This window comes from Pseudophryne corroboree, chromosome 4 (genome assembly GCF_028390025.1).
Source record: "Pseudophryne corroboree isolate aPseCor3 chromosome 4, aPseCor3.hap2, whole genome shotgun sequence".
Classification (NCBI taxonomy): Eukaryota; Metazoa; Chordata; class Amphibia; order Anura; family Myobatrachidae; genus Pseudophryne; species Pseudophryne corroboree.
The window spans coordinates 55,109,378-55,136,434 of NC_086447.1; the positions used below are offsets into that span (position 1 = coordinate 55,109,378).

The 27,057-nt window shown below is 48.5% G+C and overlaps 1 protein-coding gene across 2 annotated transcripts in view; it reads right to left on the reverse strand.

Annotated features, from left to right (window-relative positions):
- The window catches only part of ADCY3 (adenylate cyclase 3), a 241,451-nt gene that overhangs the window by 27,320 nt on the left and 187,074 nt on the right, over positions 1–27,057 (reverse strand). Inside the window, exons 4-8 of one of the 2 annotated variants that reach the window (XM_063915060.1) lie at positions 13,954–14,065; positions 13,014–13,141; positions 6,255–6,413; positions 3,774–3,939; positions 1,580–1,696 (exon numbers count right to left, since the gene is read on the reverse strand). In XM_063915060.1, the coding sequence (XP_063771130.1) occupies positions 1,580–1,696; positions 3,774–3,939; positions 6,255–6,413; positions 13,014–13,141; positions 13,954–14,065 (682 nt within the window). Of the gene's footprint in view, positions 1–1,579; positions 1,700–3,773; positions 3,940–6,254; positions 6,414–13,013; positions 13,142–13,953; positions 14,066–27,057 lie in introns of both variants that reach the window. The other variant, XM_063915059.1, reaches the window with a different exon arrangement.

A 27,057-nucleotide genomic window follows, 5' to 3' on the forward strand; every position in this document is an offset into this window, starting at 1 on the left:
GACAGGGGAAATACACAAGAATACAGACACAGGAGTGCAGACACAGGAGTACAGAGTGCAGACACGAGTACAGGGGAAAAACACAAGAATACAGACACAGGAGTGCAGACACAGGAGTACAGAGTACAGACACAGGAGTACAGGGGAAAGACACAAGAGTACAGACACAAGAGTACAGAGTACAGATGTAGGAGTACAGACACTGGAGTACAGAGAACAGACACAGGAGTGCATACCAAGGAGTACAGAGTACAGACCCAGAAGTACAGGGGAAAGACACAAGAGTACAGACCCAGGAGTACAGAGTACAGACACAGGAGTATAGGGGAAAGACACAAGAGTACAGACACAGGAGTACAGGGGAAAGACACAAGAGTACAGACACAGGAGTACAGGGGAAAGACACAAGAGTACAGACACAAGAGTACAGAGTACAGACACAGGAGTACAGGGGAAAGACACAAGAGTACAGAGTACAGACACAGGAGTACAGGGGAAAGACGCAAGAGTACAGACACAAGAGTACAGAGTACAGACACAGGAGTACAGGGGAAAGACACAACAGTACAGACACAGGAGTGCAGACACAGGAGTACAGAGTACAGACACAGGAGTACAGACACAGGAGTACAGAGACAGGAGTACAGAGACAGGAGTACAGAGACAGGAGTACAGAGACAGGAGTACAGAGTACAGACACAGGAGTACAGGGGAAAGACGCAAGAGTACAGACACAAGAGTACAGAGTACAGACACAGGAGTACAGGGGAAAGACACAACAGTACAGACACAGGAGTGCAGACACAGGAGTACAGAGTACAGACACAGGAGTGCAGACACAGGAGTACAGAGTACAGACACAGGAGTACAGGGTAAAGACACAAGAGTACAGAGACAGGAGTACAGAGTACAGACACAGGAGTACAGGGGAAAGACACAACAGTACAGACACAGGAGTACAGACACAGGAGTGCAGACACAGAAGTACAGGGTAAAGACACAAGAGTACAGAGACAGGAGTACAGAGTACAGACACAGGAGTACAGGGGAAAGACACAACAGTACAGACACAGGAGTGCAGACACAGGAGTACAGAGTAGAGACACAGGAGTGTAGACACAGGAGTACAGAGTACAGACACAGGAGTGCAGACACAGGAGTACAGGGTAAAGACACAAGAGTACAGAGACAGGAGTACAGACACAGGAGTGCAGACACAGGAGTACAGAGTAGAGACACAGGAGTGCAGACACAGGAGTACAGAGTACAGACACAGGAGTACAGGGGAAAGACACAAGAGTATAGACACAGGAGTACAAAGTACAGACACAGAAGTACAGGGGAAAAGGAGTGCAGACACAGAAGTACAGGGGAAAAGGAGTGTAGACATAGTACAGAGAACAGGCACAGAATACTTTGAGACTCCTCTACAAGAGCATCCAGTACACTGGTGACGGCGGAACATGTGTTGGGGCACATGAGTCTGTGCTATAGTGAGGTCCCCCTAGTAATGGCACTGTGACCCCACTAAACATCCTGCATGGACTGTCCGTCTGTTATAGAAATGAGGTGAACTCACCCTGGTGTCCAGCTCCTCGTTCTCGTCAGGGGTGGTACAGGTGGTATGGATGCTGCCGTTGCACTCTTTGGTGTTGATCAGTTGCGGGGAGTTCCCGTGTGATGACGTCAGTGACAGCTTCTGAACAGAACGAGAAGAGAGAAGGAGACACAAGGGGGAGCAGTGTTACTGAGGAAGCTTTATGTACACATGATTATCCCTCTACTATGTAAGAGGTAGCGGCATGGCCTGCTCCCCGCTGTGATGTCATACAGGTAGGTTTCACGCTGTTGCACAGAATATTTCCCCAGTAAAGGACGAGTGCCCCAGCGGATGCCTTTAGCTCAGACGTCGTACTTTCCTAGAACTTGACAATTGCGCTGTGAGAATTGAGGTCAGCAGATTTTATTTCAACTGGGTATCGGTATGAATGCTGAGAGTGTAAATGACGCCTCCCAAACGTCAGCTGTAGTCGGGTGAAAGTCTGACGTGCCGGAGGGCGCCCAAAATACCTGAAAGCCTAGGGTCCGGGCCATGGGTTAATACAGCCATGGGTAGATTTACTTAAGCCTCTAAAACAGATACGTTGCGGTGTTGCCCCTGGCAACCAGCCCCACCTCCTGGTGCCACTGACCACTATACTTGACTCTCACGACACGTACAGTAGCAATGAGCGGTCATTACTACAGCCAGGGTTACAGAAGAGGTGTAAGTAGATGGCCCAAACATACTGTAGGTGTCTATTCATGAAGCAGTGAAAAGTGTGGAGAAGTGAACCAGTGGAGAAGTTGCCCGTGGCAACCAATCAGCATTGAAGTAACATTTATAATTTGCATACAATACAATTGTACGTAGCAGCTGATTGGTTGCCATGGGCAACTTCTCCACAGCTTCACTTCTCCACTCTTTTCACTGCTTCATGAATAGACCCCATAGTTACTGGTGTAAAATGTTAGGTAATATTTAAGAATAACACTATTACGGACTATACACATTTCCAGGAAGCAAAGGCATCAATAGGAATCCCCGCTGTATGTGATGTGCCTATGTGCTTAGACACAGTAGAATTTACAATGCACATGACTCCTGGGCACCAAAGTGCATAAATGGGGCATATTCCCAGTTGGTAACAAAGCAGAATCAGCCAGTAACTTGGCACCTAGGTAAGACCATGCTGCACTGCAGGGAGCGGGGGGGGGGGGGGGGGGGGGGCAGATGTAAAGGGGGGTACTCAAGGAGCGATCGCTGCTTAAAATCTAAGCAATCTGCCTAGATTGTTTAGACTTTAAGTACCCCTCACAGCAATAGCGATGTGCAGCCCCACGCATCGCTATCGCTGGTGCTAGATTGGCCAATCTAGCAGGTCGCTCAATTCACCCGCTGGTTGAAATGAGCGGCCCCTCCCGTCTCCCCCCGCACGCTCAGCACACATCTCTCCCCAGATCTGTCGGTGAGTACTGGCCTTTACATGCACAGAGAGAGTTAAGTATGGGAGGTGCGAAGAGCCGGCCTAGCAATAGGCAGTATAGGCAAATGCCTAGGGGCATCTGAAAAAGCCTATCCCTCTGGAGCCTATCCCTGGCTCCAGATTTCAGAGGCTGCCCTGTGATGGGATGTACAGTCATCAGAAAGCCTGTACAGCCCAGCGCCGATCACACAGCTCCTGCAGCTTCCATCATTGTGACGCTGGCATGACCTAAGGTCACGTCAGCGTCATTCACAGCAGAGAGCGCGCCGCGGAGGAGAGAAGCAGAGGGCAGACAGCACAGGTAAGTAAATTATGAGAGCTTGTTAAGGCTGGGGATTGGATTGCTGGAGGCACACACGGGGGCAGGTAAAGCTACTTGCTCTTTTTATTTTGCTTTGATTTCAACTAAGAATCAGACGCATGGTCTCCCCACATCGTCAGGAGATACCTTTGAAAATGCAGCCAGTCAGGTGACTAAAAAATAGTGACATTGCTGAGGCATGAGGCACAGTGGAACCGGCAACTTAATGGTCTGAGCCAATGATCCTGAGGATCCAGCCAATCAAATCACTAACTTACCACCACGTCTGGCTCAGCCCGCACAGTGCCTGTCTCTACCCTCCGCTGGCTGTTACACAGAAAAACCATAGAATCCCATTGTCGCTGAGCCCCATTACATGTGACACAGGGGCCTCACCAGTTTGGGAAGTGGCATCTGACCATAATGGGAGGATGGGTGAGACTTACCACTCCATTGATTCCATTCTTGTTGACCTGTGGCTTTGGTAGGACCACCAGGTAAGTGACGATGCCCTTCTCTCGCAGATAGTCACACCGCGTGCCCCCTTCCCCTGGCTCCACGTCGAACTCCCCCTTCAGACAGTCATACGTGCTCTGCGAGATGTGTACGCGGCTGCAGCAACCAGGGAGATAAATCACATTACTATGAACGCAGAGGTGGCGCTAATATTACCCTGCTGTAACGTGCTATCCTGAGTGAGCATGGTGCATGCTGAGACATGTAGTGCAGGTCATATAACGCTGCATTACAGGTTCTGCAGCCGAGGTCAGAGATGGTAGGAAGAAAATTAAGACTTTGGGGTAGATTTACTAAAGATTCTAAAACAGAAAAGTGGTGGTGTTGCCGATAGCAACCAATCAGATTCTGCCTACCATTTTCTAGGAGGCAATAGAGAAATTACTGTTTAACAGACTCATAGGATTGTCCAGTATGTGGATGGGATGTACTACACATTGCATTGTGGATGCGTTACATCCCGCCACTTATCGGGTATATACCGGTGTAAATAACGCTGATATGTACCTGGAAATACAATCCCAATAACAGCTGTCCTTTGCAGTGGACAGCATGCGCAGTGTGAGTCGGCGGCCTCTGAGGGGTGCCGGGAGGGATCTGATTGAATCCCTATCAGAAGGAAGCTCACAGTCTTCCACTGGGCAACGCCCACCAGGTCCAAGCTCTATAATGAATCACGTTCCGGAGTTTGGTACATATGGGAATGCGGCCAAGCCTCCGAAAATTGAATTTTGCTGGGTTTTGCCCACATTTTCAGGTTTAGTACATTCCGCCTAATGAATTCTGGATTATTTAGAGATTTGTCAGCCATAACTACCCAGGTGGATCAAGATGTTGGGGGAGGTCTATCACAGCTTGGAGAGAGATAAAGTGGTCTATTTACTAAGCCTTGGATGGAGATAAAGTGGCTGGAGATAAAGTACCAACCAATCCTCTCCCAACTGACATGTCACGGGCTGGGTTTGAAAAAATGACAGCTAGGAGCTGATTGGCTGGTACCTTATCTCCATCTAAGGCAGTGGTCAGGGAACAGGGGTAAATTACCCCAAATGGGGTATAAATGAAATTCCTGGGGGTAATGGACGGTCGCGCTGCCGAGACACAGCCCCGTCCAGCACCGGCCGCCTCGCGATGTGACGTGCTGACGTCACACCGCGCTCCCTCCTGCCCGCCCTGCGCTGCCCTGTGCTGTGTTCCTGCCCGCGGTGTGATGTGCTGACGTCACACCGCGCTCCCTCCTGCTCGCCTGTCCTGTCCGCTAACCCACACACAGAACTTGAAGTGTTATGTGACTGACCACTGACGGAGTTCCGCAGGATCAGACAGTGGCCACATAACAGTGGGAAATTCCCACTGACATTATTGAGGTGAGGATGTGACCATCTGTCTCCTAAAAGTCGCGTCCCCCCTTCCCCCCTCATCCATCTTTCTTACATTAATTCTGGTGTTTTGGGGAGAAAGTGTTAATTAACCCATGAATTGCCAAAAAATAATTGGGCAAATTTTTTTTATAATAATCTTATATATATATATATATATATACATACACACACACACACACACACACACACACACACACACACACACACACACACACACACACACAGTATCTCAGAAAATGCCGTATAAACAGTGATAACCATTATATTGCCAAATAATATATGATTTCCTTCCTTACAAATCAAGGGGGTAACGTTGGCATATCTAAATATATTTTGGGGTAACAGGTAAAAAAGTGGAGAGAGTTAAAGTACCAGCCAAACAGCTCCTAACTGTCATTTTTCAACCACAGCCTGTAACAGTTAGGAGCTGATTGGCTGGTACTTTGTCTCTCTCCAAGCGTTGATACATATGCCCCCAAGGTTTGGTACATACAGTAGGCTCCTTTGCCGGATACATTTTCCGATGGCAGGAGATGCGCCAATCCCAGATGGCGAAAAGACAGGATCACCGCAAAAACGAGCAAGTAACCACCAATGACCATTTCCTCATCCACTACTAATCTCACGCTCTGCCTGCAGATTTTTCTGCTTGTTTCCTATGTGGTTTGTCTCCTCCATCTTGTCCCTCATCAACGCCAGGGGCATGCATCGTACAAGAGAGGGAACAGGTGGCCCCGCCATGTATTCCTCTACACCAGAGGTTCTCAAACTTGGTCCTCGTGGGCCCACACAGTGCATGTTTTGCAGGTCACCCAGCAGGTGCACAGGTGTATTAATTACTCACTGACACATTTTAAAAGGTCCACAGGTGGAGCTAATTATTTCACTTGTGATTCTGTGAGGAGACCTGCAACACATGCACTGTGTGGGGTCCTGAGGACCGAGTTTGAGAACCTGTGCTCTACACAGAATGATGCCCCTTTAGGCTATATTTGGGCCAGACGGCATTATATTGTAATACAGACTTACCCAGGAATCCCGCCAGCCTCCATCTTGTTAGCCAGAGTGACATCCGTGGACCACACATCATACTGCCAGCGCTTCTGTCCGAGGACCCCACCAATTACAGTCCCCGTGTGGACCCCAACACGCATGTCCACGTCCGTCTTTGTCTTCTCCCGGACATACCTTCACATAGGAACATTGTTAACAGCACAGCAGACCCCCTCTCCCCACGTAGAAAATAACATTAGACTTTATTGATGCAGGTTATCTCTTTATAAACAACATGTGAAGAGTTACACCCCGTACAACCAAATAAAGATCCCTGAGTACAACGTAGTAACATGTAATCAGTTTGTTTTCTCTATCGTCCTAGTGGATGCTGGGGTTCCTGAAAGGACCATGGGGAATAGCGGCTCCGCAGGAGACAGGGCACAAAAAGTAAAGCTTTAGGATCAGGTGGTGTGCACTGGCTCCTCCCCCTATGACCCTCCTCCAAGCCTCAGTTAGATTTTTGTGCCCGGCCGAGAAGGGTGCAATCTAGGTGGCTCTCCTAAAGAGCTGCTTAGAAAAGTTTAGCTTAGGTTTTTTATTTTACAGTGAGTCCTGCTGGCAACAGGATCACTGCAACGAGGGACTTAGGGGAGAAGAAGTGAACTCACCTGCGTGCAGGATGGATTGGCTTCTTGGCTACTGGACATTAGCTCCAGAGGGACGATCACAGGTACAGCCTGGATGGTCACCGGAGCCTCGCCGCCGGCCCCCTTGCAGATGCTGAAACGAGAAGAGGTCCAGAATCGGCGGCAGAAGACTCCTCAGTCTTCTTAAGGTAGCGCACAGCACTGCAGCTGTGCGCCATTTTCCTCTCAGCACACTTCACACGGCAGTCACTGAGGGTGCAGGGCGCTGGGAGGGGGGCGCCCTGGGAGGCAAATGAAAACCTTTTTTGGCTAAAAATACCTCACATATAGCCTCCGGGGGCTATATGGAGATATTTAACCCCTGCCAGAATCCGTTAAGAGCGGGAGACGAGGCCGCCGAAAAAGGGGCGGGGCCTATCTCCTCAGCACACAGCGCCATTTTCCCTCACAGAAAGGCTGGAGGGAAGGCTCCCAGGCTCTCCCCTGCACTGCACTACAGAAACAGGGTTAAAACAGAGAGGGGGGGCACTAATTTGGCGTTAGAAATATATAAAAAAGATGCTATAAGGGAAAACACTTATATAAGGTTGTCCCTATATAATTATAGCGTTTTTGGTGTGTGCTGGCAAACTCTCCCTCTGTCTCTCCAAAGGGCTAGTAGGTCCTGTCCTCTATCAGAGCATTCCCTGTGTGTGTGCTGTGTGTCGGTACGTGTGTGTCGACATGTATGAGGACGATGTTGGTGAGGAGGCGGAGCAATTGTCTGTAATGGTGATGTCACTCTCTAGGGAGTCGACACCGGAATGGATGGCTTATTTAGGGAATTACGTGATAATGTCAACACGCGCCAAGGTCGGTTGACGACATGAGACGGCCGACAAACGATTAGTACCGGTCCAGACGTCTCAAAAACACCGTCAGGGGTTTTAAAACGCCCGTTTACTTTAGTCGGTCGACACAGACACAGACAGGGACACTGAATCCAGTGTCGACGGTGAATAAACAAACATATTCCTTATTAGGGCCACACGTTAAGGGCAATGAAGGAGGTGTTACATATTCTGATACTACAAGTACCACAAAAGAGGGTATTATGTGAGATGTGAAAAAACTACCGTAGTTTTTCCTGAATCAGATAAATTAAATGAAGTGTGTGATGATGCGTGGGTTCCCCCCGATAGAAAATATGGGCGGTATACCCTTTCCCGCCAGAAGTTAGGGCGCGTTGGGAAACACCCCTTAGGGTGGATAAGGCGCTCACACGCTTATCAGAACAAGTGGCGGTACCGTCTATAGATAGGGCCGTCCTCAAGGAGCCAGCTGACAGGAGGCTGGAAAAATATCATAAAAAGTATATACACACATACTGGTGTTATACTGCGACCAGCGATCGCCTCAGCCTGGATGTGCAGAGCTGGGGTGGCTTGGTCGGATTCCCTGACTAAAAATATTGATACCCTTGACAGGGACAGTATTTTATTGACTATAGAGCATTTAAAGGATGTATTTCTATATATGCGAGATGCACAGAGGGATATTTGCACTCTGGCATCAAGAGTAAGTGCGATGTCCATATCTGCCAGAAGATGTTTATGGACACGACAGTGGTCAGGTGATGCAGATTCCAAACGGCACAAAGGTGTATTGCCGTATAAAGGAAGAGGAGTTATTTGGGGTCGGTCCATCGGACCTGGTGGCCACGGCAACTGCTGGAAAATCCACCGTTTTTACCCTAAGTCACATCTCTGCAGAAAAAGACACCGTCCTTTCAGCTTCAGTCCTTTCGTCCCTATAAGTGTCATATCTGCCCAGGGATAGAGGAAAGGGAAGAAGACTGCAGCAGGCAGCCCATTCCCAGGAACAGAAGCGTTCCACCGCTTCTGACAAGCTCTCAGCGTGACGCTGAGACCATACAGGACCCCTGGATCCTACAAGTAGTATCCCAGGGGTACAGTTTGGAATGTCGAGACGTTTCCCCTGCGCAGGCTCCTGAAGGCTGCTTTACCAAGGTCTCCCTCCGACAAGGAGGCAGTATGGGAAAAAATTCACGAGCTGTATTCCCAGCAGGTGATAATTAAATTACCCCTCCTACAACAAGAAAAGGGGTATTATTCCACACTATATTGTGGTACTGAAGCCAGAAGGCTAGGTGAGACCTATTCTAAATCTAAAAAAATTTGAACACTTACAAAGGTTCAAATCAAGATGGAGTCACTCAGAGCAGTGATAACGAACCGGGAAGAAGGGGACTATCTGGTGTCCCGAGACATCAGGGATGCTTACCTCCATGTCCCAAATTTGCCCTTATCACTAAGGGTACCTCAGGTTCGTGGTACAGAACTGTCACTATCAGTTTCAGACGCTGCCGTTTGGATTGTCTACGGCACCCCGGGTCTTTACCAAGGTAATGGCCGAAATGATGGTTCTTCTTCGAAGAAAAGGCGTCTTAATTATCCCTTACTTGGACGATCTCCTGATAAGGGCAAAGTCCAGGGAACAGTTGGAGGTCGGAGTAGCACTATCTCGGATACTGTTACAACAGCAGGGGTGGATTCTAAAGATTCCAAAATCGCAGCTGATCCCGACAACAAGTCTCCTGTGCTTAGGGATGATTCTGGACACAGTCCAGAAAAAGGTGTTTCTCCCGGAAGAGAAAGCCAGGGAGTTATCCGAGCTAGTCAGGAACCTCCTAAAATCAGTGCATCATTGCACAAGGGCCATGGTAAAAAAATGGTGACTTCCTTCGAAGCAATTCCAGTCGGCAGATTTCATGCAAGAACTTTTCAGTGGGATCTGCTGGACAAATGGTCCGGATCGCATCTTCAGATGCATCAGCGGATAACCCTATATCCAAGGACAAGGGTGTCTCTCCTGTGGTGGTTACAGAGTGCTCATCTTCTAGAGGGCCGCAGATTCGGCATTCAGTTTTGGATGTTGGTGACCACGGAGGCCAGCCCGAGAGGCTGGGGAGCAGTCACACAAGGAAAAAAATTCCAGGGAGTGTGATCAAGTCTGGAGATTTTTCTCCACATAAATATAGCTAAGGGTAAATTTATAATGCTCTAAGCTTAGCAAGACCTCTGCTTCAAGGTCAGCCGGTATTGATCCAGTGGGATAAAACATCACGGCAGTCGCCCACGTAAATAGACAGGGCGGCACAAGAAGCAGGAGGGCAGTGGCAAAAACTGCAAGGACTTTTCGCTGGGCGGAAAATCATGTGATAGCACTGTCAGCAGTGTTTCATTCCGGGAATGGAAACTGGGAAGCAGACTTCCTCAGTAGGCACGACCTCCACCCGGCAGAGTGGGAACTTCATGGGGAAGTTTTCCACATAATTGTAAACCGTTGGGAATTACCAAAGGTGGACATGATGGCGTCCCGTCTGAACAAAAAACGGGACAGGTATTGCGCCAGGTTAAGAGACCCTCAGGCAATAGCTGTGGACGTTCTGGTAACACCGTGGGTGTACCAGTCGGTGTATGTGTTCCATCCTCTGCTTTTCATACCTAAGGTACTGAGAATTATAAGACGTAGAGGAGTAAGAACTATACTCATGGCTCCGGATTGGCCAAGAAGGACTTGGTACCCGGAACTTCAAGAGATGCTCACAGAGGACTTATGGCCTCTGCCGCTAAGAAGGGACTTGTTTCAGCAAGTACCATGTCTGTTCCAAGACTTACCGCAGCTGCGTTTGACGGCATGGCGGTGGAACGCCGGATCCTAAGGGAAAAGGCATTCAGGAAGAGGTCATTCCTACCCTGGTCAAAGCCAGAAAGGAGGTGACCGCACAACATTATCACCACATGTGGCGAAAATATGTTGCGTGGTGTGAGGCCAGGAAGGCCCCACGAAGAAATTTCAACTCGGTCGATTCCTGCATTTCTTGCAAACAGGAGTGTCTATGGGCCTCAAATTGGGGTCCATTAAGGTTCAAATTTCGGCCCTGTCGATTTTTCTTCCAGAAAGAATTGGCTTCAGTTCCTGAAGTCCAGAAGTTTGTCAAGGGAGTATTGCATATACAACCCCCTTTTGTGCCTCCAGTGGCACTGTGGGATCTCAACGTAGTTCTGGGATTCCTCAAAACACATTGGTTTAAAACCAGTCAAATCTGTGGATTTGAAGCATCTCACATGAAAAGTGAACATGCTCTTGGACCTGGCCTGGACCAGGCGAGTGTCAAATTGGTGGTTTTTTTCTCAAAAAAGCCCATATCTGTTTGTCCATTCGGACAGGGCAGAGCTGCGGACTCGTCCCCAGTTCTCTCCCTAAGGTGGTGTCAGTGTTTCACCTGAACCAGCTTATTGTGGTGTCTTGCGCCTACTAGGGACTTGGAGGACTCCAAGTTGCTAGATGTGGTCAGGGCCCTGAAAATATAGGTTCCAGGACGGCTGGAGTCAGGAAAACTGACTTGCTGTTATCCTGTATGCACCCAACAAACTGGGTGCTCTTGCTTTTAAGCAGACTTTTGCTAGTTGGATGTGTAATACAATTCAGCTTGCACATTCTGTGGCAGGCCTGCCACAGCCAAAATATGTAAATGCCCATTCCACAAGGAAGGTGGGCTCATCTTGGGCGGCTGCCCGAGGGGTCTCGGCTTTACAACTTTGCCGAGCGGCTATTTAGTCAGGGGCAAAACACGTTTGTAAAATCCTACAAATTTGATACCCTGGCTAAGGAGGACCTGGAGTTCTCTCATTCGGTGCTGCAGAGTCATCCGCACTCTCCCGCCCGTTTGGGAGCTTTGGTATAATCCCCATGGTCCTTTCAGGAACCCCAGCATCCACTAGGACGATAGAGAAAATAAGAATTTACTTACCGATAATTCTATTTCTCGGAGTCCGTAGTGGATGCTGGGCGCCCATCCCAAGTGCGGATTATCTGCATTACTTGTACATAGTTACAAAAATCGGGTTATTATTGTTGTGAGCCATCTTTTCAGAGGCTCCGCTGTTATCATACTGTTAACTGGGTTCAGATCACAGGTTGTACAGTGTGATTGGTGTGGCTGGTATGAGTCTTACCCGGGATTCATAAATCCTTCCTTATTGTGTACGCTCGTCCGGGCACAGTACCTAACTGAGGCTTGGAGGAGGGTCATAGGGGGAGGAGCCAGTGCACACCACCTGATCCTAAAGCTTTACTTTTTGTGCCCTGTCTCCTGCGGAGCCGCTATTCCCCATGGTCCTTTCAGGAACCCCAGCATCCACTACGGACTCCGAGAAATAGAATTATCGGTAAGTAAATTCTTATTATTGGTACTGATGGGCAGTTATGTTGCTACGTGATAGGTCAGAATAATTGGGCACTGAGAATACATCTGCACGTACTATACAGGAAATAGCAGTCAACGGGGGCTGCCATCTTTGTCTCAGAATAATACCCAGCGCCCACCTCTGCTAGATGGAGTAGAAGCTTCTACTACTATCATGCGCTGCTTCTGTAATTGGATAACACACCCCTAAATAATTTATTACTGACAATGCACAGGGCCTAATAGGACACAAAATTCCAGGCACGTGTCAACCAAGCCTGCTCCACCTGTATCAGCTCTTCTGGGGGTCTCATTTCTGTTCTGATGCATAAATGTTATGGTAATGGTTACAATGTATGGCTTACAGCGTATTACAGCGCTGCTGGACATGACAGAGCTTTATAAATATATAATATTAATAGTGATAATAATAACTCACTGATGTGTCTGATTTCAACCAGGCAAAGGTTTGCTGGCGGAACATTTTACCCCTTTTCACCCCCTTAGGAGTTGATACCCCGTAGTATCCCTGCTTAGTGGGTGGCGGCAAATAACTGTCACAGTTTCCAGACTACCCAGCAGGTCACATGTTCCAGGTCACCCAGCAGGTGCACAGGGAGAGTTCAGCAACTGTCACATTTTCCAGAGCACAGTGGTGATGCATTGTAAATGGCAGGCGAGTGTTTTGCAGCATTGGACGGAGATAAAGTGGTTGGAGCTAAAGCACCAGCCAATCAGCTCCTAACTGTCATTTTGTAAACACATCCCGTAACATGGTAGTTAGGAGCTGGTTGGCTGGTATTTCATATCTCTCCACTTTATCTCTGTCCATGGCTTTAGTAAATAGACCCCACAGAACCTTGATACAGCATTGAGACGTGTTACAGTACTTACGATATTGCGTCAACCATGGCCAAACCCATCATAATGGAGCAATAGGCGTGATCATCCCTGTAGTCCGGGAGGCCGCAGATGCAGTAATAGCAGTCACCCAGAATCTTTATCCTCAGCTGGTGGTATTTCTACAACACAAGACGCAGAAACCGCTAGTACTCTGCTGCGGATCCTCAGCTTAAAGCCGCGGGCACTGCAGGTAGCCATGTGGCCAGGCACTGCAGGTAGGGTTGTTATAATATTCCTTTAATCCGCCACCCATATGACTTACACAGGTTCTGTGGATGATTTAAATCAGGTAAAATGCAAGCTGTAAGTCAGCCAGCCACAGGACCTGTATAATTCATGTGTCCCTGATTGAAGGGATATAGCAGGGTCCAGTGATAGGGGGTCATTCAGACCCGTTTTCGTACAGCAGTGATTGGGTCTGAAGTGCGCATGTGCCGACGCCGCAGTGCGCCGGTGCATGGCTGACAGCCGACAGCTGTCGTAGCCTAGCAATCGCCTCTGCCTGATTGACAGGCAGAGGCGGTTGCTGGGCGGGAGGGGGCAACGCTGGCGCGGCTGGACCGTGTCGGGGGGTGGGCCGTGGTGGCTGCGTGACGTCACATGTAGCTGCTGCGACCCAGGCAGCGACGAGTAGCTCCCAGCCAGCACGCAGGAGCTGCGCTGGCCAGGAGCTACTCCTGAAGTACAAAGGCATCGCCGCTGTGCGATGCTTTTGTACTTGTGTGGGGGTAGGGGGGTCGAGCCTGACATACGGGGCGGACCAGCCCTGTGCTGGGCGTCCCCCTACATGTCTGTGTGCCTGATCGTAGCCCTGCAGAATTTTGCAGGGCTACGATCAGGTCTGAATTAGGCCCACAATATCCTGATACTATGTAACGCTGGACCTTCCTATCATGTGTAGTACTTGCAATGGTGCGGTTTATGTACTTACCGCTGCGAGCTTGTCAAACCGGGCGAACAACTCATTCAGCAGTTTCACCAGCTCCTGGGCGCTGCAGTAGGACGATAGTTGTGTGAATCCCACAATGTCTGCGAAGAGAATGCTGCAGGGACACAGAGAGAACACGGGAGAGTGATAATCTGCAGGAGAGGGAAATGACGCCTCATAACAATCTACTTAACCGTAAAGCACAGAACCAGGGCATAAAGGGTGGGAGAACCAGAGTATATGGGGTGGGTGTCTGGGGTAAGCCAATGGATTCTTTTCCCTGACAACCTGTGAGGGGCAGTGGGACCTTGGGGACCTCCCATAGCTGCCCCTACAGATAGGTACACTCAGAAGTTGCAGTTCGCAAAATCGTACCCCAAAACTTTGGTCGCAAAAGCATTGGACTTGTAAACCTTGAAAATGTATGCACAGAGAACGAGGTGTCTGCTAAACCCAACACCTCGTGCTGAGCCCCCAGGAGGCACTAACCCATTTGGAAGAATGTGTCCTTATATTTTGCATTATCCAATATAAGCCTGCCATATTACTGGAGTGATCCACCTAGCTATAGTCTTAGGGGTAAATTTACTAAGAATCATGTTTGTCTCGAGTTTAAACTAGTGATGAGCGGGTTCGGTTCCTCGGAATCCGAACCCCCCCGAACTTCACCCTTTTTACACGGGTCCGAGGCAGGTTCGAACCTTCCCGCCTTGCTCGGTTAACCCGAGCGCGCCCGAACGTCATCATCCCGCTGTCGGATTCTCGCGAGATTCGGATTCTATATAAGCAGCCGCGCGTCGCCGCCATTTTCACTCGTGCATTGGAAATGTTAGGGAGAGGACGTGGCTGGCGTCCTCTCCGTTTATTAATGTTGATGCAAATATTTGTGCTTATTGCTTAATTGTGGGGACTGGGGAGCAGCTGTATTATATAGGAGGAGCACAGTGCAGAGTTTTGCTGATCAGTGACCACCAGTTTTATCCGTTCTCTGTCTGAAAAAAAACGCTCCTTATCTGTGCTCAGTGTGCTGCATATATCTGTGCTCACACTGCTTTATTGTGGGGACTGGGGACTAGCAGTATTATATAGGAGGAGTACAGTGCAGAGTTTTGCTGACCAGTGACCACCAGTATACGTTGTCTGCCTGAAAAATGCTCCATATCTGTGCTCAGTGTGCTGCATATATCTGTGCTCACACTGCTTTATTGTGGGGACTGGGGACCAGCAGTATTATATAGGAGGAGTATAGTGCAGAGTTTTGCTGACCAGTGACCACCAGTATTATACGTTGTCTGCCTGAAAAACGCTCCATATCTGTGCTCAGTGTGCTGCATATATCTGTGCTCACACTGCTTTATTGTGGGGACTGGGGACCAGCAGTATTATATAGGAGGAGTACAGTGCAGAGTTTTGCTGACCAGTGACCACCAGTATTATACGTTGTCTGACTGAAAAACGCTCCATATCTGTGCTCAGTGTGCTGCATATATCTGTGCTCACACTGCTTTATTGTGGGGACTGGGGACCAGCAGTATTATATAGGAGGAGTACAGTGCAGAGTTTTGCTGATCAGTCACCACCAGTTTTATCCGTTCTCTGTTTGAAAAACGCTCCATATCTGTGCTCAGTGTGCTGCATATATCTGTGCTCACACTGCTTTATTGTGGGGACTGGGGACCAGCAGTATTATATAGGAGGAGTACAGTGCAGAGTTTTGCTGACCAGTGACCACCAGTATTATACGTTGTCTGCCTGAAAAACGCTCCATGTCTGTGATCAGTGTGCTGCATATATCTGTGCTCACACTGCTTTATTGTGGGGACTGGGGACCAGCAGTATTATATAGGAGGAGTACAGTGCAGAGTTTTGCTGACAGTGACCACCAGTATATATAGCAGTACGGTACGGAAGGCCACTGCTCTACCTACCTCTGTGTCGTCAAGTATACTATCAATCCATACCTGTGGTGCATTTCAGTTGTGCGCAGTATATATAGTAGTAGGCCATTGCTATTGCATACCTCCCAACTGTCCCGATTTTCTCGGGACAGTCCCGTTTTTTGGGGTCTGTCCCGCTGTCCCACCCGCGGGCCGCAGTGTCCCGCGGTGGGGGGGGACAGTTGGGAGGCTCAGTCTCTCGCTGCCCTGCTTGGCAGAGCAGCGGTGAATAGACGCTGTGCGCATGCGCACAGCGTCTATTCATTGTAGACAGAGGGAGAGGGGGCATGCCAGCGGCTCACGGAGCGCTGGGCATGCCCCCTCAGTGATGAAATTGGGGGCGTGGCTCGCGATCGCGGGTCTTCCAGTGAAGCCACGCCCCCTTTCATAGGCCACGCCCCCTTTTCGGGAGCGCGCTCCGCGTGTGTCCCTCTTTCAAGGCAGCCAAAGTTGGGAGGTATGCTATTGATACTGGCATATAATTCGACACATTAAAAAATGGAGAACAAAAATGTGGAGGTTAAAAAAGGGAAAGATCAAGATCCATTTCCACCTCGTGCTGTAGCTGCTGCCACTAGTCATGGCCGAGACGATGAAATGCCATCAACATCGTCTGCCAAGGCCGATGCCCAATGTCATAGTAGAGAGCATGTAAAATCCAAAAAACAAAAGTTCAGTAAAATGACCCAAAAATCAAAATTGAAAGCGTCTGATGAGAAGCGTAAACTTGCCAATATGCCATTTACGGCACGGAGTGGCAAGGAACGGCTGAGGCCCTGGCCTATGTTCATGGCTAGTGGTTCAGATTCACATGAGGATGGAAGCACTCATCCTCTCTCTAGAAAACTGCATGCCACTCCTAGATGGGCCAGGTGTTTGTGTTGGCCACTTGTGTCGCTTAGCTTAGTCACACAGCGACCTTGGTGCGCCTCTTTTTTTCTTTGCATCATGTGCTGTTTGGGGACTATTTTTTTGAAGTGCCATCCTGCCTGACACTGCAGTGCCACTCCTAGATGGGCCAGGTGTTTGTGTCGGCCACTTGTGTCGCTTAGCTTAGTCACACAGCGACCTTGGTGCGCCTCTTTTTTTCTTTGCATCATGTGCTGTTTGGGGACTATTTTTTTGAAGTGCCATCCTGTCTGACACTGCAGTGCCACTCCTAGATGGGCCAGGTGTTTGTGTCGGCCACTTGTGTCGCTTAGCTTAGTCACACAGCTACCTCCTTGCACCTCTTTTTTTCTTTGCATCATGTGCTGTTTGGGGACTATTTTTTTGAAGTGCCATCCTGTCTGACACTGCAGTGCCACTCCTAGATGGGCCAGGTGTTTGTGTCGGCCACTTGTGTCGTTTAGCTTAGTCACACAGCGACCTTGGTGCGTCTCTTTTTTTCTTTGCATCATGTGCTATTTGGGGACTATTTTTTGAAGTGCCATCCTGTCTGACACTGCAGTGCCACTCCTAGATGGGCCAGGTGTTTGTGTCGGCCACTTGGGTCGCTTAGCTTAGTCACACAGCTACCTCCTTGCACCTCTTTTTTTCTTTGCATCATGTGCTGTTTGGGGACTATTTTTTTGAAGTGCCATCCTGTCTGACACTGCAGTGCCACTCCTAGATGGGCCAGGTGTTTGTGTCGGCCACTTGTGTCGTTTAGCTTAGTCACACAGCGACCTTGGTGCGCCTCTTTTTTTCTTTGCATTATGTGCTGTTTGGGGACTATTTTTTTGAAGTGCCATCCTGTCTGACACTGCAATGCCACTCCTAGATGGGCCAGGTGTTTGTGTCGGCCACTTGTGTCGCTTAGCTTAGTCACACAGCGACCTTGGTGCGCCTCTTTTTTCTTTGCATCATGTGCTGTTTGGGGACTATTTTTTTGAAGTGCCATCCTGCCTGACACTGCAGTGTAACTCCTAGATGGGCCAGGTGTTTGTGTTGGCCACTTGTGTCGCTTAGCTTAGTCACACAGCGACCTTGGTGCGCCTCTTTTTTTCTTTGCATCATGTGCTTTTTGGGGACTATTTTTTGAAGTGCCATCCTGTCTGACACTGCAGTGCCACTCCTAGATGGGCCAGGTGTTTGTGTCGGCCACTTGGGTCGCTTAGCTTAGTCACACAGCGACCTTGGTGCGCCTCTTTTTTCTTTGCATCATGTGCTGTTTGGGGACTATTTTTTTGAAGTGCCATCCTGCCTGACACTGCAGTGTAACTCCTAGATGGGCCAGGTGTTTGTGTTGGCCACTTGTGTCGCTTAGCTTAGTCACACAGCGACCTTGGTGCGCCTCTTTTTTTCTTTGCATCATGTGCTGTTTGGGGACTATTTTTTTGAAGTGCCATCCTGCCTGACACTGCAGTGCCACTCCTAGATGGGCCAGGTGTTTGTGTCGGCCACTTGTGTCGCTTAGCTTAGTCACACAGCGACCTTGGTGCGTCTCTTTTTTTCTTTGCATCATGTGCTATTTGGGGACTATTTTTTGAAGTGCCATCCTGTCTGACACTGCAGTGCCACTCCTAGATGGGCCAGGTGTTTGTGTCGGCCACTTGGGTCGCTTAGCTTAGTCACACAGCTACCTCCTTGCACCTCTTTTTTTCTTTGCATCATGTGCTGTTTGGGGACTATTTTTTTGAAGTGCCATCCTGTCTGACACTGCAGTGCCACTCCTAGATGGGCCAGGTGTTTGTGTCGGCCACTTGTGTCGTTTAGATTAGTCACACAGCGACCTTGGTGCGCCTCTTTTTTTCTTTGCATTATGTGCTGTTTGGGGACTATTTTTTTGAAGTGCCATCCTGTCTGACACTGCAGTGCCACTCCTAGATGGGCCAGGTGTTTGTGTCGGCCACTTGTGTCGCTTAGCTTAGTCACACAGCGACCTTGGTGCGCCTCTTTTTTTCTTTGCATCATGTGCTGTTTGGGGACTATTTTTTTGAAGTGCCATCCTGCCTGACACTGCAGTGTAACTCCTAGATGGGCCAGGTGTTTGTGTTGGCCACTTGTGTCGCTTAGCTTAGTCACACAGCGACCTTGGTGCGCCTCTTTTTTTCTTTGCATCATGTGCTGTTTGGGGACTATTTTTTTGAAGTGCCATCCTGTCTGACACTGCAGTGCCACTCCTAGATGGGCCAGGTGTTTGTGTCGGCCACTTGTGTCGTTTAGCTTAGTCACACAGCGACCTTGGTGCGTCTCTTTTTTTCTTTGCATCATGTGCTATTTGGGGACTATTTTTTGAAGTGCCATCCTGTCTGACACTGCAGTGCCACTCCTAGATGGGCCAGGTGTTTGTGTCGGCCACTTGGGTCGCTTAGCTTAGTCACACAGCTACCTCCTTGCACCTCTTTTTTTCTTTGCATCATGTGCTGTTTGGGGACTATTTTTTTGAAGTGCCATCCTGTCTGACACTGCAGTGCCACTCCTAGATGGGCCAGGTGTTTGTGTCGGCCACTTGTGTCGTTTAGCTTAGTCACACAGCGACCTTGGTGCGCCTCTTTTTTTCTTTGCATTATGTGCTGTTTGGGGACTATTTTTTTGAAGTGCCATCCTGTCTGACACTGCAATGCCACTCCTAGATGGGCCAGGTGTTTGTGTCGGCCACTTGTGTCGCTTAGCTTAGTCACACAGCGACCTTGGTGCGCCTCTTTTTTCTTTGCATCATGTGCTGTTTGGGGACTATTTTTTTGAAGTGCCATCCTGCCTGATACTGCAGTGTAACTCCTAGATGGGCCAGGTGTTTGTGTTGGCCACTTGTGTCGCTTAGCTTAGTCACACAGCGACCTTGGTGCGCCTCTTTTTTTCTTTGCATCATGTGCTATTTGGGGACTATTTTTTGAAGTGCCATCCTGTCTGACACTGCAGTGCCACTCCTAGATGGGCCAGGTGTTTGTGTCGGCCACTTGGGTCGCTTAGCTTAGTCACACAGCTACCTCCTTGCACCTCTTTTTTTCTTTGCATCATGTGCTGTTTGGGGACTATTTTTTTGAAGTGCCATCCTGTCTGACACTGCAGTGCCACTCCTAGATGGGCCAGGTGTTTGTGTCGGCCACTTGTGTCGTTTAGCTTAGTCACACAGCGACCTTGGTGCGCCTCTTTTTTTCTTTGCATTATGTGCTGTTTGGGGACTATTTTTTTGAAGTGCCATCCTGTCTGACACTGCAGTGCCACTCCTAGATGGGCCAGGTGTTTGTGTCGGCCACTTGTGTCGCTTAGCTTAGTCACACAGCGACCTTGGTGCGCCTCTTTTTTTCTTTGCATCATGTGCTGTTTGCGGACTATTTTTTTGAAGTGCCATCCTGCCTGACACTGCAGTGTAACTCCTAGATGGGCCAGGTGTTTGTGTTGGCCACTTGTGTCGCTTAGCTTAGTCACACAGCGACGTTGGTGCGCCTCTTTTTTTCTTTGCATCATGTGCTGTTTGGGGACTATTTTTTTGAAGTGCCATCCTGCCTGACACTGCAGTGCCACTCCTAGATGGGCCAGGTGTTTGTGTTGGCCACTTGTGTCGCTTAGCTTAGTCACACAGCGACCTTGGTGCGTCTCTTTTTTTCTTTGCATCATGTGCTATTTGGGGACTATTTTTTTGAAGTGCCATCCTGTCTGACACTGCAGTGCCACTCCTAGATGGGCCAGGTGTTTGTGTCGGCCACTTGGGTCGCTTAGCTTAGTCACACAGCTACCTCCTTGCACCTCTTTTTTTCTTTGCATCATGTGCTGTTTGGGGACTATTTTTTTGAAGTGCCATCCTGTCTGACACTGCAGTGCCACTCCTAGATGGGCCAGGTGTTTGTGTCGGCCACTTGTGTCGTTTAGCTTAGTCACACAGCGACCTTGGTGCGCCTTTTTTTTTCTTTGCATTATGTGCTGTTTGGGGACTATTTTTTTGAAGTGCCATCCTGACTGACACTGCAGTGCCACTCCTAGATGGGCCAGGTGTTTGTGTCGGCCACTTGTGTCGCTTAGCTTAGTCAGACAGCGACCTTGGTGCGCCTCTTTTTTTCTTTGCATCATGTGCTGTTTGGGGACTATTTTTTTGAAGTGCCATCCTGCCTGACACTGCAGTGCCACTCCTAGATGGGCCAGGTGTTTGTGTCGGCCACTTGTGTCGCTTAGCTTAGCTTAATATTGTGAGGTGTGAGGTGTTCAGAATAGACTGAAAATGAGTGTAAATTATGGTTATTGAGGTTAATAATACTATGGGATCAAAATGACCCCCAAATTCTAAGATTTAAGCTGTTTTTGAGGGTTTTTTGTAAAAAAACACCCGAATCCAAAACACACCCGAATCCGACAAAAAATTTGCAGGGAGGTTTTGCCAAAACGCGTCCGAATCCAAAACACGGCCGCGGCACCGAATCCAAAACCCGAAAAATTTCCGGTGCACATCACTAGTTTAAACACTATGGTGATCAATCACACAAGGGGGAATTTTTCTTAGTCAAACATAGAAATTTACTATGATTTTGTTTTTGACAGAATCGTGTTTTCCAATAGTGTATCATATTTATAAATAGCACATTATAGTGCACAGTGTACATAGGGGGTGCTGTAGGGGAGTACCTGACATTCCCATGCCAATACATGTACATGGTGTTACAGAGATGACAGCTGGAATCATAGCACAGTATAGTGTACATAGGGGGCCCTGTAGGGGAATACCTGACATTCCCGTGCCGGTACATGTACATGGTGTTACAGAGATGACAGCTGGAATCATAGCACAGTATAGTGTATAGTGTACATAGGGGGCCCTGTAGGGGAGTACCTGACATTCCCATGCCGGTACATGTACATGGTGTTAGAAAGTTGACAGCAGGAATCATAGTACAGTATAGTGTACACAGGGGGCTTGTAGGAAAGTACCTGACATTCTCATGCCGGGACATGTACATGGTGTTATAGAGATGACAGATGGAATCATAGCACAGTATAGTGTACATAGGGGGCCCTGTATGGGAGTACCTGACATTCTCGTGCCGGTACATGTACATGGTGTTAGAGAGATAACAGCTGGAATCATAGCACAGTATAGTGTACATAGGGGGCCTGTAGGGGAGTACCTGACATTCCTGTGCCGGCACATGTACATGGTGTTAGAGAGATGAAAGCTGGAATCATAGCACAGTATAGTGTATAGTGTACATAGGGGGCCCTGTAGGGGAGTACCTGATATTCTTGTGCCGGTACATGTACATGGTGTTATAGAGATGACAGATGGAATCATAGCACAGTATAGTGTACATAGGGGGCCTGTAGGGGAGTACCTGACATTCTTGTGCCGGTACATGTACATGGTGTTAGAGAGATGACAGCTGGAATCATAGCACAGTATAGTGTATAGTGTACATAGGGGGCCCTGTAGGGGAGTACCTGATATTCTTGTGTCGGTACATGTACATGGTGTTAGAGAGATGAGAGCTGGAATCATAGCACAGTATAGTGTACATAGGGGGCCCTGTAGGGGAGTACCTGATATTCTCGTGCCGGTACATGTATATGGTGTTAGAGAGATGACAGCTGGAATCATAGCACAGTATAGTGTGTAGTGTACATAGGGGGCCCTGTAGGGAAGTACCTGACATTCCCGTGCCGGTACATGTACATGGTGTTAGAGAGATGACAGCTGGAATCATAGCACAGTATAGTGTATAGTGTACATAGGGGGCCCTGTAGGGGAGTACCTGATATTCTTGTGTCGGTACATGTACATGGTGTTAGAGAGATGAGAGCTGGAATAATAGCACAGTATAGTGTACATAGGGGGCCCTGTAGGGGAGTACCTGACATTCCCGTGCCGGTACATGTGTATGGTGTTAGAGAGATGACAGCTGGGGTCATAGCACAGTATAGTGTACATAGGGGGCACTGTAGGAGAGTACCTGACATTCTTGTGCCGGTACATGTACATGGTGTTAGAGAGATGACAGCTGGAATCATAGCACAGTATAGTGTACATAGGGGGCCCTGTAGGGGAGTACCTGACATTCTCGTGCCGGTACATGTACATGGTGTTAGAGAGATTACAGCTGGAATCATAGCACAGTATAGTGTATAATGTATATAGGGGGCCCTGTAGGGGAGTACCTGACATTCTCGTGCCGGTACATGTACATGGTGTTACAGAGATGACAGCTAGAATCATAGCACAGTATAGTGTATAGTGTACATAGGGGGCCCTGTAGGGGAATACCTGACATTCTCGTGCTGGTACATGTACATGGTGTTAGAAAGATGACAGCTGGAATCATAGCACAGTATAGTGTATAAAGTACATAGGGGGCCCTGTAGGGAAGTACCTGACATTCTCGTGCCGGGACATGTACATGGTGTTATAGAGATGACAGATGGAATCATAGCACAGTATAGTGTACATAGGGGGCCCTGTATGGGAGTACCTGACATTCTCGTGCCGGTACATGTACATGGTGTTAGAGAGGTGATAGCTGGAATCATAGCACAGTATAGTGTATAGTGTACATAGGGGGCCCTGTAGGGGAGTACCTAATATTCTCGTGCTGGTACATGTACATGGCGTTAGAGAGATAACAGCTGGAATCATAGCACAGTATAGTGTACATAGGGGGCCCTGTAGGAGAGTACCTGACATTCCCGTGCCGGTACATGTATATGGTGTTAGAGAGATGACAGCTGGGGTCATAGCACAGTATAGTGTACATAGGGGGCCCTGTAGGGGAGTACCTGACATTCCCGTGCCGGTACATGTATATGGTGTTAGAGAGATGACAGCTGGGGTCATAGCACAGTATAGTGTACATAGGGGGCCCTGTACGAGAGTAACTGACATTCTCGTGCATGTACATGTACATGGTGTTAGAGAGATGACAGCTGGAATAAAAGCACAGTATAGTGTATAATGTATATAGGGGGCCCTGTAGGGGAGTACCTGACATTCTCGTGCCGGTACATGTACATGGTGTTAGAGAGATGACAGCTGGAATCATAGCACAGTATAGTGTATAGTGTACATAGGGGGCCCTGTAGGGGAGTACCTGACATTCCCGTGCCGGTACATGTATATGGTGTTAGAGAGATGACAGCTGGGGTCATAGCACAGTATAGTGTACATAGTGGGCCCTGTAGGAGAGTACCTGACATTAACGTGCCGGTACATGTACATGGTGTTAGAGAGTGACAGCTGGAATCATAGCACAGTATAGTGTATAATGTATAGAGGGGGCCCTGTAGGGGAGTACCTGACATTCTCGTGCCGGTACATGTACATGGTGTTAGAGAGGTGACAGCCGGAATCATAGCACAGTATAGTGTACATAGGGGCCCTGTAGGGGAGTACCTAACATTCCCGTGCCGGTACATGTACATGGTGTTAGAGAGATGACATCTGTAATCATAGCACAGTATAGTGTACATAGGGGGCCCTGTAGGGGAGTACCTGACATTCCCGTGCCGGTACATGTACATGGTGTTAGAGAGGTGACAGCCGGAATCATAGCACAGTATAGTGTACATAGGGGGCCCTGTAGGGGAGTACCTGACATTCTCGTGCCGGTACATGTACATGGTGTTAGAGAGGTGATAGCTGGAATCATAGCACAGTATAGTGTACATAGGGGGCCCTGTAGGGGAGTACCTGACATTCCTGTGCCTGTACATGGTGTTAGAGAGATGACAGCTAGAATCATAGCACAGTATAGTGTATAGTCTACATAGGGGGCCCTGTAGGGGAGTACCTGATATTCTCGTGCCGGTACATGTACATGGTTTTAGAGAGATGAGAGCTGAAATCATAGCACAGTATAGTGTACATAGGGGGCCCTGTAGGGGAGTACCTGATATTCTCGTGCCGGTACATGTATATGGTGTTAGAGAGATGACAGCTGGGGTCATAGCACAGTATAGTGTACATAGGGGGCACTGTAGGGGAGTACCTGATATTCTCGTGCCGGTACATGTACATGGTGTTAGAGAGATGACAGCTGGAATAAAAGCACAGTATAGTGTATAATGTACATAGGGGACCCTGTAGGGGAGTACCTGACATTCTAGTGCCGGTACATGTACATGGTGTTAGAGAGGTGACAGCTAGAATCATAGCACAGTATAGTGTACATACGGGGGCCCTGTAGGGGAGTACCTAACATTTCCGTGCCGGTACATGTACATGGTGTTAGAGAGATGACATCTGTAATCATAGCACAGTATAGTGTATAGTGTACATAGGGGGCCCTGTAGGGGAGTACCTGTTATTCTCGTGCCGGTACATGTATATGGTGTTAGAGAGATGACAGCTGGGGTCATAGCACAGTATAGTGTACATAGGGGCCCCTGTAGGAGAGTACCTGATATTCTCATGCCGGTACATGTATATGGTGTTAGAGAGATGACAGCTGGGGTCATAGCACAGTATAGTGTACATAGGGGCCCATGTAGGAGAGTACCTGACATTCTCGTACCGGTACATGTACATGGTGTTAGAGAGGTGATAGCTTGAATCATAGCACAGTATAGTGTATAGTGTACATAGGGGGCTCTGTAGGGGAGTACCTGACATTCTAGTGCCGGTACATGTACATGGTGTTAGAGAGGTGACAGCTAGAATCATAGAACAGTATAGTGTACACAGGGGCCCTGTAGGGGAGTACCTAACATTTCCGTGCCGGTACATGTACACGGCGTTAGAGAGATGACATCTGTAATCATAGCACAGTATAGTGTATAGTGTACATAGGGGGCCCTGTAGGGGAGTGCCTGTTATTCTCGTGCCAGTACATGTACATGGTGTTAGAGAGATGAGAGCTGGAATCAAAGCACAGTATAGTGTACATAGGGGGCCCTATAGGGGAGTACCTGACATTCCCGTGCCGGTACATGTATATGGTGTTAGAGAGATGACAGCTGGGGTCATAGCACAGTATAGTGTATAATGTACATAGGGGGCCCTGTAGGGGAGTATTTGACATTCTCGTGCCGGTACATGTACATGGTGTTAGAGAGATGACAGCTGGAATCATAGCACAGTATAGTGTATAATGTACATAGGGGGCCCTGTAGGGGAGTACCTGACATTCTCGTGCCGGGACATGTAAATGGTGTTAGAGAGATAAAAGCTGGAATCATAGCACAGTATAGTGTACATAGGGGGCCCTGTAGGGGAGCATCTGACATTCTCGTGCCGGTACATGTACATGGTGTTAGAGAGATGACAGCTGGAATCATAGCACAGTATAGTATACATAGGGGCCCTGTAGGGAAGTACCTGACATTCTCGTGCCGGTACATGTACATGGTGTTAGAGAGGTGACAGCCAGAATCATAGTACAGTATAGTGTACATACGGGGCCCTGTAGTGGAATATCTGACATTTTCGTGCCGGTACATGTACATGGTGTTAGAGAGGTGATAGCTGGAATCATAGCACAGTATAGTGTATAGTGTACATAGGGGGCCCTGTAGGGGAGTACCTGACATTCCCGTGCCGGTACATGTACATGGTGTTAGAGAGTTGACAGCCGGAATCAGCACAGTATAGTGTACATAGGGGGCCCTGTAGGGGAGTACATGACATTCTCGTGCCGGTACATGTATATGGTGTTAGAGAGGTGACAGCTAGAATCATAGCACAGTATAGTGTACACAGGGGCCCTGTAGGGGAGTACCTAACATTTCCGTGCCGGTACATGTACACGGCGTTAGAGAGATGACATCTGTAATCATAGCACAGTATAGTGTATAGTGTACATAGGGGGCCCTGTAGGGGAGTGCCTGTTATTCTCGTGCCGGTACATGTACATGGTGTTAGAGAGATGAGAGCTGGAATCAAAGCACAGTATAGTGTACATAGGGGGCCCTATAGGGGAGTACCTGACATTCCCGTGCCGGTACATGTATATGGTGTTAGAGAGATGACAGTTGGGGTCATAGCACAGTATAGTGTACATAGGGGCCCTTGTAGGAGAGTACCTGACATTCTCATGCCGGTACATGTACACGGTGTTAGAGAGATGACAGCTGGAATCATAGCACAGTATAGTGTATAATGTACATAGGGGGCCCTGTAGGGGAGTATTTGACATTCTCGTGCCGGTACATGTACATGGTGTTAGAGAGATGACAGCTGGAATCATAGCACAGTATAGTGTATAATGTACATAGGGGGCCCTGAAGGGGAGTACCTGACATTCTCGTCCTGGGACATGTAAATGGTGTTAGA